The 14,790-nt window shown below is 42.8% G+C and overlaps 1 protein-coding gene across 1 annotated transcript in view; it reads right to left on the bottom strand.

Moving 5' to 3' along the window:
- Positions 1 to 35: 35 nt before the first annotated feature.
- The window catches only part of LOC114584435 (NAD(P) transhydrogenase, mitochondrial-like), a 69,829-nt gene continuing 55,074 nt past the window's right edge, over positions 36 to 14,790 (bottom strand). Inside the window, exons 17-22 of the mRNA XM_028706308.2 lie at positions 13,517 to 13,696; positions 11,528 to 11,687; positions 7,026 to 7,107; positions 4,208 to 4,326; positions 1,095 to 1,210; positions 36 to 257 (exon numbers count right to left, since the gene is read on the bottom strand). Coding sequence (XP_028562141.2) covers positions 105 to 257; positions 1,095 to 1,210; positions 4,208 to 4,326; positions 7,026 to 7,107; positions 11,528 to 11,687; positions 13,517 to 13,696 — 810 coding nt within the window. The 3' untranslated portion in view covers positions 36 to 104. The remainder of the gene's footprint in view (positions 258 to 1,094; positions 1,211 to 4,207; positions 4,327 to 7,025; positions 7,108 to 11,527; positions 11,688 to 13,516; positions 13,697 to 14,790) is intronic.

Consider the following 14,790-nt stretch of genomic DNA (forward strand, 5'->3'; position numbering starts at 1 on the left):
AAATAAGTTATAATAAATAAACTCAAACAATGAAATTAATGGTACTAAACAAGGTTTATTGTTGGGTGGCTGGTGCCCTATGTTTTTACACAAAACACGGAATACTAATGGGTAGAAATAGATTCCCTAATTTTGGCTTGTAAAGCATCGCAGGTTTTCTTGGCATCACCAAGCAGCATTGAGGTATTGGGCTTGTAAAAAATGGGGTTGTCAACTGCAGCATACCCAACTCCCAGGGTGCGCTTCATGACAATGACCTGGTGGAGAAACAAAATGGTGGCATGAATAGAGAGGTACTCAAGCAATCATAGTGTAGCTGAAACCATATTATTATACTCCATATTATACTCTGAAACCATATTATTATCATTTCTTAAATTTCTATACCGCCCTTCATCCGAAGATCACAGGATTGTTCACAATACAAAAACACAACAATACATACCATAATAACAAACAAAAACAATACCACTGCCCCAATTTAAAAGGCCATGGATTGTTTAATTATTATATGGCTGAAATCATCAATTCAACACGGCGCAACTCCATAAAAGTGAGTATTCAAGCACTTAAAGAGACCTTGGAATATTATCGCATACAGCTGTGGATTGAAGTGCCTTAAAGCTTTAGACATGGAAATGTTAAGGAAGATAACTTTGGTAGAGCTGCCAAACGTCTATACAATTCCAAAGGCGGAACTGATGTCTGGGGGGAACCAAGTCAATTGAAAAATCGTGGTTTTGGGGTTTTCCTTAAAAAAGCTCAACAACTTTCAGGGTGTCCTGGTTTTTACTCTTTGAAATATGGCAACCCTAAACTTTAGTGGAAACCTTTCCATTTTTAACTGGGCATAAGTACCTGTAACTAAGCGAAGTAGACTGGAGAGCCAATTAGGTACTCATGCCATAATACAGTCTTATGAATCTTCTTCCTTTGTTAAAGGCCTATTCTTCACGATGTAAGACTAGCCCTGTTAGAACAGGCCAAGGATCCATCAAGAATGAGGAACCTGTGCCCGATTCTCATGGGTTGAGATGCAAAGGGAATTCTGTTGGAGGCTATCACAAAAGAGTCAACCCCTTGCCATTACTTACCTGCTTAGATTTCCAGACCTCCAATACAGGCATACCAGCTATAATTGAATTTGGATCTTCTTGTGCTGCAGAGTTCACAGTGTCGTTGGCACCGATTACCAAAGTCAGATCTGTGTCTGAGAGGCAGAAGAAAACTCATCAGCACTTCAGAAACTTGAAAAGCTACTGCCTTTTGTCAGGACTTTCAAACTCGCTGGCAGACAACTGCTTAATTCCCTTGGGATGCGGAGACAGATAAAACATCTAAGCATATAAATCTTATAAACATATAAATCTGGAGGCCAGAGAAAAGAAAAAACGATAAAGAAATTGAACAGAAACAATGAGGAGAAAGGAACAGAGAGGTTTTGTCTTTTTTAGTTCGGGACTTGTACATAGGGAGGGAGACATTCAACCAAACATCTGAAGGAAAACTCCCTCAAGCCAACTAGGGCACATGCCACCACATCTAAATGTGCACTATGAGGCCACCTGAGACTCAAGCAATAACAGAAGCACCTCCAATCTGCATATCCACTCCTTCAGTGGGAGTGTAACCCCATCAAAAGCAGGAAATCTTTCATGCACCTGCCACACTAACACTGCCTCAGTTTTATCCGGATTGAGCTTCAGTTTATTGCCTCCTATCCAGTCCATCACTGAGGCAAGACAATGGTCCAGCATTTCCACTGCCACACCTGCCACACCTGCAGATGAAATAACTAAAAAAAATTGTCCAGTGGCACCTTAAGAAACCAACTAAGTTTGTTCTGGGTATAAGAAGTGTGCATGCACACAAAAGCTTATACCCAGAGGAAACTTAGTTGGTCTCTAAGGTGCTACTGGACATTTTTTTATTTTTTTAAATGTATTTCGACTGTGTCAGACCAACACGGCTACCTACCTGAATCTAGAACACTTGCATATGTAAAGGAGAAGTAGAGCTATGCATCATCACCTGTAACAGAAAACTTAGGCACTCCATGCTGATGCTCAATCGCACATGAGTCTTATGCATGTTATTTCTCTTCCTCAAACAAACAGGAAGAAATTGACACAATTTGTCCCTTCTGCTGAGTGCCTGAGTCATACATTAAACCATCCAGGGGTCCCTTTACCTTTATGATGCAGGAGGGATAGTAGTCTCTACCGCACTGGCCTAGCCAATTTCACAGGGTTAAGTCCCTTCACTGAAGGACTAACAGTGAATTCTGATTGACAGCTGAAAATTATTATAAAGGAATAGTCATGACTTAATGTCATGCCCTCTTCCAAAGAAGAAACGGGCAATCTTCTCAATTAGCTGAACCCAACAACGGTGTTAAGAAGTGTGAGATTCAGTATTCACAACTCGATTCAAAAGCTTACTTTTCATATGATGCCCGTGGCCCAGATGGTTTACCTAGATCAGTTTTGCAATATGAAAGTAGCAGCCTTTTAATGAAATAGGAAGGGTAAGATTAATTTATATAATTTAAATTATAATTTATAAGCATCTGGATTTTGGTGGGGGGACATTTCAAAGCACAGATTTTTTTAAGATGGAGGCTTGAGATTACTTCCGAGCTCCTTTTTGAAATTCCTTTTTCCGTTCTCTTTTTGGCTGCCTTCTGATTCCCACAAGCGTTCTGCTTCTTTCATTGCTTAAAGAGATTTTACGCAGGAGACTTGCTGGAGCACCAGCTTGACAGCTGTAAGCTGCTGATTCATAGATGCATTGTTAGCTCAATCATTTAATTCTTGTCCAGCAGCATCACGCTATAAAACTTGACCTCCCCAATGAAACATCAAAAGGCTCTTGCATCTCTCAGCTCATTCTAGAAGAGAAAGTCTGAGGAAGCAGACCACCTCTGAAGTCAGCTGAGAAAGTATGCTACACAAGCAGAACCGCTTTCCAGAATAGCCCTCTGCAAATCTGATGCTCGCAATATGATGGCCCAAAGCCACTGAGAGAGGTTTGAACAAATAGTAGTACACCTAGGGTGTAGGCTTCAGGTGTGTAAAAAGGTAAAGGGACCCCTGACCAGCTGGTGCAGATTGCTATGGGGCTCATGTTATGAAAATGATGTATAGATGGTACTTAACCCCTGTTAAATTGGCGAAGATCTACCACAATTGTGATAATTTATGTTGGAAATGTAAAGAAAAAGAAGGTACTTTCTATCATATGTGGTGGACTTGCTCCAAGGTTAAAGACTTCTGGGGGAAAAATTATAATGAATTAAAAAAAATGATGAAATATACTTTTATGAAGAAACCAGAGGCCTTACTCCTTGGAATAACAGGTTCTGAACTGCCCAAAAAAGATGTTAAAGTATTTTTGTATGCCACAACTGCTGCACGGATTTTACTAGCCAAAAAATGGAAAACGCAAGAACTACCAAAGGTAGAAGAATGGCAGATGAAGATGATGGAGTTTATGGAGCTGGCTGATCTCACCAGGAGAATCCACAACCAGAAAGAAGAGGAATACCAAGAAGACTGGAAGAAATTCAAAGACTATTTGAATAAATATTGTAATATTAAAGATATGTAATCACTTGAAAGAATCAATTAGGCCTAGGATTAAATTGGGATTAAATAAATAAGAAAATGTACAATAAGAAAAGTTAGGAAATATGATTATGACTGTGATATTGTTTTATGAAATAATGATATTGGAAACTGCTATATATAATTACTAAGAAACTCAGATGGAAGAGATTTGAGGAAGTCAAGTAATATGTTTATGAAGATGGATTTTGAGTAATTAATTAAGTTTCAGTTTATGTGGTGATTTAATGTATTTGATGTTCTTTTTTCTTTTCCCTTTTTTAGTTTAATTCTTTTTTCTTTATTATTGTTGGCTTTTTCTTCTGTTATGTTTATGTATGGAAAATAATAAATATTATTTTTATTTTTATTTAAAAAAAAGATTGCTATGGGGCTCAGCTAAAGTTGATACCTGGAGAGCTTCTATGGGAGAAGTCAGAGGAGGATAGGAGACAAGAGCAAATAGCACTTGAGACAGCATGATTATTCTTTGGCCTAATTGCAAAAGCACACAATACAACTAACTTTCTCAGCATGGTTTGAATAAAAGATAAGCTGTTATTTATTTATTTCTCTCTCCTCTCTCCACCCTCATTCTTTACCTGGGAAATCTTCATTTATCTCGTCCATTTCCAGCACAACGTCATAAGGGACACCGGCTTCTGCCAACAGAACGTTCAGCTGCCCTGGCATACGGCCTGCCACCGGATGGATGCCAAACCTGGAACCAAAGAGAGAAAAGGAATGGCCACATTGCGTCCAAGACATGCTGAACTAATAAAAAGAAACTGATAAATGTTAGCAATGCTATGCAGGCGGCGGCAGGCCAGCTCCAGGCTTCCCTACCTCCTGATTGAACCACTAAGGAGAGAGTGATGGGTAGCAAAGGCAGCCAGCATTCGTGAAAGGCAATTTCAATGGGTGAGCACCGTTCTCAGCTTGAAACAGATGGTCGGAACCTATTGTGAGAAGTGCAATAGCAGGGACTATTCAGCGAGAGTCTTAAGGGGTTAGGTCTGTTATTGGTCTGAATGACAGCAAACTCCAACTGGCTGGAGGCTGTAGTTAGTTAGGAGTTAAGTGTCAGTACGAAAGTGTCAGCTGAGTTTTCACAATTGCAAGTGTAGGAGGGAAAAGTACTTCTTAATCAGGTTTTTACCCTATGTACCCTATGAAAGAAAAAACTTCTCTGTTTATTTATCCTCATATTATGTGCTGCTTTCATTCAGCTCACATTGAGTAATTTAGGATCAGTTTCTTTTCTCACTGGACTCTGGTCTGATCCTTTTCAGTCACTCTGCTAATATCTGTGAGGTACGCTAGGCCAAGAGAGTATAATTGGTCCCTGGTTCTGAATGGGGCAACTATGCCCTGAAGGACCAGGTGCACAGCCTGGGAGTCATTTTGGACTCACAGCTGTCCATGGAGGCACAGGTCAATTCTGTGTCCAGGACAGCTGTCTACCAGCTCCATCTGGTACGCAGGCTGAGACCCTTCCTGCCTGCAAACTGTCTCTCCAGAGTGGTGCATGTTCTGGTTATCTCCCACTTGGACTACTGCAATACTCTACATGGGGCTACCTTTGAAGGTGATCCACAAACTACAACTAATCCAGAATGTGGCAACTAGACTGGTGACTGTGAGTGGCCACCGGGACCATATAACACCGGTCTGAAAGACTTACATTGGCTCCCAGTACGTTTCCAAGCACAATTCAAAGTGTTGGTGCTGACCTTTAAAGCCCTCAACGGCCTCGGCCCAGTATACCTGAAGGAGCATCTCCACCCCCATCACTCAGCCCGGATACTGAGGTCTAGCTCCGAGGGCCTTCTGGCAGTTCCCTCATTGCAAGAAATGAGGTTACAGGGAACCAGACAGAGGGCCTTCTCGGTAGTGGTGCCCGCCCTGTGGAATGCCCTCCCCATCAGATGTCAAGGAAATAAACAACTATCTGACTTTTAGAAGACATCTGAAGGCAACCCTGGTTAGGGAAGTTTTTAACGTTTGATGTTTTATCGTGTTTTTAATATTCTGTTGGGAGCCATCCAGTGTGGCTGGAGAAACCCAGCCAGATAAATACTACTACTACTACTACTACTACTACTACTACTACTACTACTTATTATTATTATTATTATTATTATTATTATTATCATCATCATCATCATCATCATCATCATCTCAATTACTCCTACCAAGATTCATACCTAAGCAGAGTTCCATATCCACATGTCCCTCATCCATGTCCAGAACTCAAGCAGCCAAACTAGATGTGATAACAATCATGAAACTTGGTCTGACTCTGTTTAAGTCAGCTTCCTGTATTCCTAATAGAGGAACGGCAGTGTTCTGGGATGGAGGGAAATGTAGACTTCCGGCAGCCTAGGAAGCATAAAATGCCTTGGCAGAAAGGCAGTCTATAAAGGCGATTAATAAATAAATAAATAAATAAATAAATAAATAACAAGGAGCATGTTGCTATTTGTTGTGGTGGCAGAGCACAATAGGGTGCAGAGGAGAAAATGTGCAAAAGTTGCCACTATTTTTAATGTGTAGATGCTCCGTGCCATTCATGGCTGCATGACCCAGAGTGGCCCAGTGCAAAAGAAGACAGGGCTTTCAGTAGGTGTAGCTCATCATAAAATAGCTCTCCAATACACTGGACTGACTCTTTATAACCTTTTGAACCAGCAAAGCAGTTTGTTCTGTTCTGTTAACCAGTGGTCTTTTGTGATGGTACTCACACAGTACAGTCACTTTTTTTTTTTTTTGCTGCCATGGGCAGCCATTTTGTGCTGGCACCCACAACATGAGTACAGTGGTACTTCGGTTTACGAACTTAATCCGTTCCTGAAGTCTGTTCTTAAACCAAATCCGTTCTTAAACCGAGGCGTGCTTTCCCTAATGAGGCTTCCTGCCGCCGGTGCCCTTCCACCACTCGGTTTCTGGTTTAGACTGAGGTAAAGTTCACAAACCGGAACACTACTTCCAGTTTTGTGGACTTCGTAAACAGAATCGTTCATAAACAGGACCGTTCTTAAACCGAGGTACCTCTGTACAAGCAACTCATTCCCTACCACAAAAAAAAACAACCACTGCTGTTAGCTATGAATTCGAGTTTTATGATGTTTCTCGTTAGCAGGACCCAGTAATTGAGGAGAGAGATGAAAGGAGGGGAATGAAGAAAGAAGGAAAAGAAGTGGCCAACCATTTCTCATGAATGAAGGGTAGATACAAACAGGTCCTATGACATGCCTCCACATAGCAAGGTCATCTTTTTAAAGAATTATCTCACTCCATAAGAGTGCCATCAAAACTGTTACTGTAGAGTTAATGGTTGCAGATCACACCAGATCTCTGGGGACTAAATTTCTTATTAGTAATATAACCTGTTTATACCAGCATATTGATCACACTTGCCTGACTTTCTTCCCTTGTTCATTAAGCATCTTTACCATGTCAGCAATAGGATACTGAGCTTTCGCTGCACAAAGGCCCCAACCTATAATGACAAGAGAAAAGAAATCAGAGCTTAAGCACTTGCTTAATATCTCCCAGGTCTGAATTCCCAACCAAATCTAAGGCTGCATACACACCGACATTCAAAGCGTATGGCTTCCCCACAAAGAATCCTGGGAACTGTAGTTTAGCCTCCCACAGAGCTGTAGTTCCTAGCACCCTTAATAAACTACAGTTCCCAGGATTCTTTGGGGGAAATAGATGTGCTTTAAATGTATGGTTTGTGTATGCAGCACATCTCAAAGTGCATGTTCACATTTATCCCTTTAACACTCATCTCTCCGATAGCTCTTCTTCATTTGTTGTTTTTTCCTGTGGTGCAACTTTAGATTTAAAAACTTATGGGACAAAAAAATGGTCCCTTTTTTTCCTCTTATGCTATTCTGTCAAACAGAGTAGCTGGCATGTCTTGCACAGTCTGTGTCATATTCAGGGGCAGCAAATTGAACTGCACACTGTCCCAATAAATAGTGGAAAGCTTTAGGTTTGGAACATTCTAGGCAATATAGTTTCAGTATGTTCCCTCATCACCTGGCAAGCCAAGCACCAGAACATGCCATCCTGAAGGAGCGTCTCCACCTCCATCGTTTTGCCCGGGCACTGAGGTCCAGCTCCGAGGGCCTTCTGGCGGTTCCCTCGCTGCGAGAAGCCAAGTTACAGGGAACCAGGCAAAGGGCCTTCTCAGTAGTGGCACCCACCCTGTGGAACGCCCTCCCACCAGATGTCAAAGAGAACAACAAATACCAGACTTTTAGAAGACATCTGAAGGCAGCCCTGTTTAGGGAAGCTTTTAATGTTTAATAGACTATTGTATTTTAATATTCTGTTGGAAGCCTCCCAGAGTGGCTGGGGAAACCCAGCCAGATGGGTGGGGTATAAATAATAAATTATTATCCTTGGGCAAAAGCTGGGCCCACCCCCACTGACACGGGGCCAAGTCTGGGTCCCCCTTTTGGGGGGAAATGGGAAAATGCTGCTCCATCTTTAGTTATTCTGGTCGCTGTTTGCATGCTCAGAGAAGACAGCTGTGAGAGCCAGCAGCGGCAGCAACAGTGCTAGGAGTTTCCAGGCCCCCAGCTACTCTGACCACCGTCACCAGCCCTAGATTTAAACAAAGATTCTGGGGCCCTTTTATCTGGCTGCAAATATATACCAAGGGTCCACAGTGGCCCACAAATGAGCAAAAAGTCTTATCAGAGTATATAACAATCGTAGAACATCAACCCAACAGCATGAAAATTAAGACAGACATTTAGGAGCAAATGGAGGTGAGGGTAGCATAAAGAAAACCAATACAACCCATTGCTAAAACCCTACTAGGAAACAACCAGAGGATTCCCAACCCTCCAAACACTCTGCAGTATTGAATTCAGAACTCAGTCTTTAGTTCCAGATGAAGTTTCCCCCTATAAACTTTCATTGCACAAAGTTCTCTCATCTCTTGAGGGAGAGGAATTTTTGTATTTTGACCAGGAGGAAATATCTGAGCACTCCAAGCATGTAAAATATATATTTTAAAGTAAGGTTACCAGATTTTTTTCAATGAATCTGGGGGTACAACCAACCAACCAACCAACCAATCAATAAAATACTACAAGTTTGGGATGTTGATGCTGCAGCGATGGTGGTGGCAGAGGGGTGGCCGCCGCCTTGACCTCAACCGCCATGTTTCCCCTTCCTCCGAGGCTTCTATCTCCTTTCTCCATGAGCCTGGGTAGCCCCTGAGTTGTTGGTTCTTCAGTGGTGCTGGTGGGGAAGCGGTGCTCAGTGCGTCAGGCATGGAAGGCGGAGAAGGAGTGCCGAGAGTGGCAGTGGCGGTGGTGAGCTCGGGCAGCACGATGCCTCCCTTCCCATCAGAGCAGCCCCAATCCCATTCCTACTTGCGTGCAAGCAGGAGGGGACAGGGATCCCTCAGCTGGGAAGCGAGGCTTCCCATTGCCTAACTGAGAGATCCCTGCCCCCTCCTGCTTGCATGCAAGCTCTGATAGGCAGCATGAAGCCTTCCTTCACAGCTTAGTTGCTGGGGTCAGGGAAGGTGGAGGCAGCCCGGAAGCTGCATCTTAGAGCCCCTGCACCACCATCATACGGGGACTTCCGAGCAGCTCCTGAAGCCAGCCAGAGCCAACTGCTCCGGGCTGCTGAGACTGCCGCTGATGCATTTCCCAGGGACATTAGATGAAATCCCTGGACATTCCAGCGACGGAATTTGTCCGGGGACTTATTTGCAAATCCAGGGACTGTCCCTGGGAAACAAGGACATCTGGTAACCCTATTTTAAAGCATTACTGAAAAAACATCTCTGAAATATTAAATTCATTCTCTCTCATCCCACCTCCCTCAAAAGCAGTATGTTTAGATGGGGAATAATGGACTTAGACATGTTCATTTTCTGTTCCTGCAAGAGGTTTGAACTATCAGAGCCCAAGAAGAGATAGGCCTGGCTCAAGCATCCAGGCTGAAGTTGTCCTGCCAAGACCACCAGCTGGTTTAATTGAATGCTCCTGCAAACAACTCAATGCCCCTAGCAGGGGAATTTTCCCTGTCAATGAGATCAGTGACTTGCATCTTCTTTTTGGTTTGTTTCTTTCTTGCTATGAACTCAGGCTCATCCAGTAGGACATATTTTTCTGGTTTCCTATAAAAATAAGAGGAGGAATGCTTTTCTGGAGAATTCAAAGACCACGTGGTACAGTGTCTCATGGTCAAATAATGTAGCTTGGAAATGGACAAAAAAATCAGAATAGCATCAACCCCCCTGGAGTCATTATGCTTCCCAGCCCTGTAATAATGATGAAGAAGAAGCGCCACAGAAGAGCTATTAGTCTATTCCAGACAGAATGCATGTTCAAGTCACAAAATGAAGCAACTCCAGGTGTCATTTATGCCCTTCAAGCTCTGCCACACAGAAAAGAAGCTGGCGTCAGAAGAGTGCAAGATGACTTTGGCACCATCCTGATTTTTCCTCACCTGCTCTGTCTTGCCCAGGGGGCCATGGTATATGGGAAAGACAGGAGGACAGATGGCTTCTTGAAGACAAAATAGAAAAACCCATTCTCCTCTTGAAGCTCCTGAACTTGAAGCTCCTGAGAGACTACCCTCCTAAGGACTCGGTAAAGCAGGGCCTTTATTCCTGTTTTTATTTTTATTTTTTGCTAAGCTGGAGAAAGAAAATAAGCTCAACTCTGGTTTGCTTCTGAACCCAGTGGTGGAGGAAGCCACTCGGGCACCTGGTGTGGTGCACCCAGGGGCAGGGCAAGTGGGATGGGGCGGGGCCTCCAGAGTCTACTTGCCTCCTCCCACTCAGCCTCCCTATAGCTGGGGGGGGGGGAGGCAGCAGGCGGACCGTTTGGGCAGTGTGGAGCCTGCGCGTGCCCAAGCCACTGAGAGACGTGTGGCTCAGGCGCGCTGCAGGCCCCGTGGTGAGTGCTGCCCAGCATTTTGTCACCCCCCTCAGTGGTGACACCTGGGGCGGCCTGCACCCACCACACACCCCTTCCTCTACCCCTGTCTGAACCTTCTCCATCTAGAATCTGGCAGAACTGTATGTTAGCTCTAGGGATGCCATAGAATTCTGACAAAAAACAGAAACAGGAGCAGAAATTGCCAATGTTGGCTTATTTGTCCCCTCTTCAGAACAGAAATGAATCCAGCTAATAACATCGATATATGCTGTTGTTTTTAGTCTGCAAACGATACATAATCGATTGCATCCATGTCCCCCAAATTGATTTATTTTTTGTTTGCGGTGGAACGAATACAGTGGAATAATATAATGACAACGTCATTTCTTACGTGAATTACATAAGTTAAATAATTTTGCCGCAGCAGACAGCAAGACAAGTAATGCAGTTTTAGCAGAAGATGAACGCCGGTGGAATGGAAGCAGTGCTGCATGCAATGAACAAAAAAGGTAGAAAGGAAAATGAAGAACTTCTTACATCCTGAATCAGCTTTGAGTTTCAGAAATTTCTCCAAGTCTCCTTCCCACTGTTTTAGAAAAGGACATTTCTGGTCAGTGACATTACGCACTTTTCTGAGGTACAGACTCATTCCAGGTCAACTTGTTTGTTTGTCTCAGCACACAACTGAAGTTCAGTTCTCAGCCTTGACCACTAAGTGGCCCAACCAACCTCACCTCATATGGTCTTCTAATCATTTCAGCTGAGGCACAGATGTCAGCAGAGCCTGATGTGACTAACAGCATTTGCCTTAACAAGTAGGTAATTAAAGATTGCTTACCTTTGCATTCCATATAGTGAAAAGTGATTTGTTAATTGGAAAAATAAATATGGATATTTGGGAACTGCACAGATAACAGCAGAACAAGAACCTGAGCAAGAACGTTTTCATAGCCCATGTGCACAACTACTAAACAATTTAATAAAGCATTGTTGAACTCTTACCAGGTGTAATGATAATCGAATTAGCTTCCTTGATCATGTCAACAGTTTGATCGATTCCAACTTCAGTGTGTGTTCCAACTATTTCCATGGGCTTTCCTCCAGCCGTAGATGTTGTACCGTATCCACCCAAAATGACATTTGGCAAAGACCGGTTCATGGCCTGGACAAACCATTAGACATATATTAGCAAATGTCAGATCTAACCAAAACCACTTGGGATATCTGCTTGCCACCTGCGGTGAATGGAGAGGCAGTAAAACTACTTTAACCATTGCTTCACTGAATGCTTAAAACATGGTTAATTAAAGCCACTAGATTGTATCCACATTAGTCATACTCAGAGTATGGACAGGACTAACTGAGGTCTATTAATTTTAATGGGTCTACTCTTGAGTAGTATTTAGATGGATACAACCCATTGCCTTCAAACTCATGGTTTCATATCCTGGTTTGTGATCAACTATGGTTAGGTATTTAGTCATAATGCTTATTCATAGACAAGGAAAGCAAACCACTGTTACACACTATAACTGCACACTGTTATAACTGTTTTGTTAACACCTAAACCCAGTGCATTTTTTCCTGGGGGGATGCAGGGGTACGCATACCCCTAAACATTTTGTGAATCTAAGTTTGGCCTCATTGGGGGGCAGTATTTCAATAGGAATAGGGAAATGAGAGTTCCCCTAAACATTTTTTTAGAAAAAAGCAGTGCATAAACCTGTTCCTATAATGTAGGGATGGGAAGCCTGTGTTGTTGGACTCCAATTCCCATCATGCTCAGCCAGCATGGCCAATTGTGAGGGATGAGGAGAGTTGTAGTACAGGAACATTCAGAGGGGCACAGGTCCCCCTTTTTCCTTTAATGAGTACTGATGACTGATTGACATTGTAGAGCTAGCAAGGCTAGATACATCTTTATCATCCAAGGTAGAGACTGAGACAAGTGTCCTGTCAGGTTGTGTGTGTACAGTGGTACCTTGGGTTACAGACGCTTCAGGTTACAGACTCCACTAACCCAGAAATAGTACCTCGGGTTAAGAACTTTGCTTCAGGATGAGAACAGAAATCGTGCTCCGGCGGCGCGGCGGCAGCGGGAGGCCCCATTAGCTAAAGTGGTGCTCCAGGTTAAGAACAGTTTCAGGTTAAGAACAGACCTCCAGAACGAATTAAGTTCTTAACCTGAGGTACCACTGTATATGACAGGGAGAGAGATTGGCCTGTTTTCCCTCCTCAACGTGTATATTTGTCGATGATTTTTTAAAATTGCTAAACAACAGACAAACAAACCCAGTATATATCTCCAGTACTCTTTCCTCACAAGGACACTGATGAGGTAGCAGCTGACACCTAGTGACTTAATGATGGTGATGATGAGGATAATTTTATTATTTATACCCTGCCCATCTTGGCTGGGTTGCTCCAGCTACTAGATAAAGTGGGGTAGTCATGAAATTATTGCCTTGCTAAATGAGAAATAAAAACACACCAACCACAGGATGCCTATACTCATCTTATCCTAGGAATCAGTGAATATTGTCCATTATGGTTTCTCTCAGTTTCTCACTTTTCCAATCTTAAATTCAGGTCTCTGCATTCCCAAATCAGTTTGCATTTTTTTGAAGGAAAACAAATCCTCACATTTTTTTTTAAAGTTCTCATGAAAATTCACCAGCATTCTACTGCAGATTTCTCCTAATATACACATTTCTATGCAATTTTGCCCAATATACAAAGTTTCACAAAGCAAATTCCCCTACTGTAATGCATTTATATATATTATTTTTTTATCATGATGCACATTCTTATGCACATTTCACCCTAGTAGATATGCATTTTGTACTTGGCTTGAGAACTGCGTGGCAAAATTTGGAGAAGCGTGAGTTTCACAGGTTGGCTGTGCTTCAGTTCTCTGGTTGGAAAGCACAAATTAGACACGTTCACCTTCAAAGGAGAACTGATTCAAATTTCTCCCCTGCCCCTACTTACCACACACATGATGTAAGACAGGATAGCTCCAGAAGAACCAATCAAGGCTCCAACAATGGTCATCAGGTTGTTGTCCAGAAGAAATCCCTCTGCGCACAAGGCCCAGCCAGAGTAGCTGTTCAGTACAGTGATCACCACAGGCATATCCGCTCCACCAATAGCTGCCGTCAGGGTTACTCCCTGCCATTTTCACGTGCCAAAAACGGAAGGGAAACCCAACGTAGGTCAGGTTTACGTAACAGCAAGAGTGTATAAGGTCCGCATTGAAAGAAAAGGAGCGGGGAGGAAAGAAATGGGAATTTAATCAGCAGGATATGTGAGGCATAGAGATTAAACAAAGACTGCGGCCATACATGGCCTGCACTTTAAGTAAAATTAATGCCAGTGTACTGGAAGAAGCAAAGATCACCAGTGTCAAAGCAATGATTCTTCAACATCAACTTCGTTGGACTGGTCATGTTGTATGGATGCCTGATGATCGTCTTCCAAAGCAACTACTCTATTCCGAACTTTTGGGAACCCTACATCATATCTTTCCCAAGCCTGTTCTTGGCTCATACTGTTATCTCTCTCTTTCTCTCTCCAATCTAGGATTACAATAACATCTGACTGATTAAACCAGTAGCTTATTTCACCATAAAGCCCGCAGCTAAGAAGTTTTTGGAACCCTGCAGATGTGGTTTGTGGGATCCTGAAGGGGTTGCACTGGATTTTTTCATGGAATTTCTATAGAGCCGCACAACTATTTTGAAGAGGGCTCCTTGGAACATCGCCAGCCCCTTCCAACCGCAGCTGCGTCTTGTATTGCTCAGCAGACGCTGGATATTCGTGGGAGAAGTTTGTGCTACCTTGCTTGAAATTCAAAATAGGCAGCACAGCACAGCCTTTGCTGGCGGCCCAACCACCACACCAAAAAACAACAACACAGTCTTACTTATTTTATATTTCTTACACACGCAATAGGGAAAACAATATGATTTATTGGGCTGAATGACAGCAACATCAAAATAGTTGCTTCTCCATCCCACCCCAGGGTCCAGGAGCAATTATATACCCTAAATTATCTTGTTTGTGATCAACAGTGCAGACTATGTCACTGCTATTTATTTGTTTACTAAATTTATACCCAGCCTTTTTGTCTGGAATATCTTTGCATGCCAAGGGTAGCTGACGTTCCATGATTGCACTCTGCTAACCAGTTAAACCACATTCTGGCAAGTTAATACGTACTGGGGTCTAAAAACCCAGTATATTTCAGTGCTGGCCTTACTTAA

This window comes from Podarcis muralis, chromosome 14, assembly GCF_964188315.1.
Source record: "Podarcis muralis chromosome 14, rPodMur119.hap1.1, whole genome shotgun sequence".
NCBI lineage: Eukaryota > Metazoa > Chordata > Lepidosauria > Squamata > Lacertidae > Podarcis > Podarcis muralis.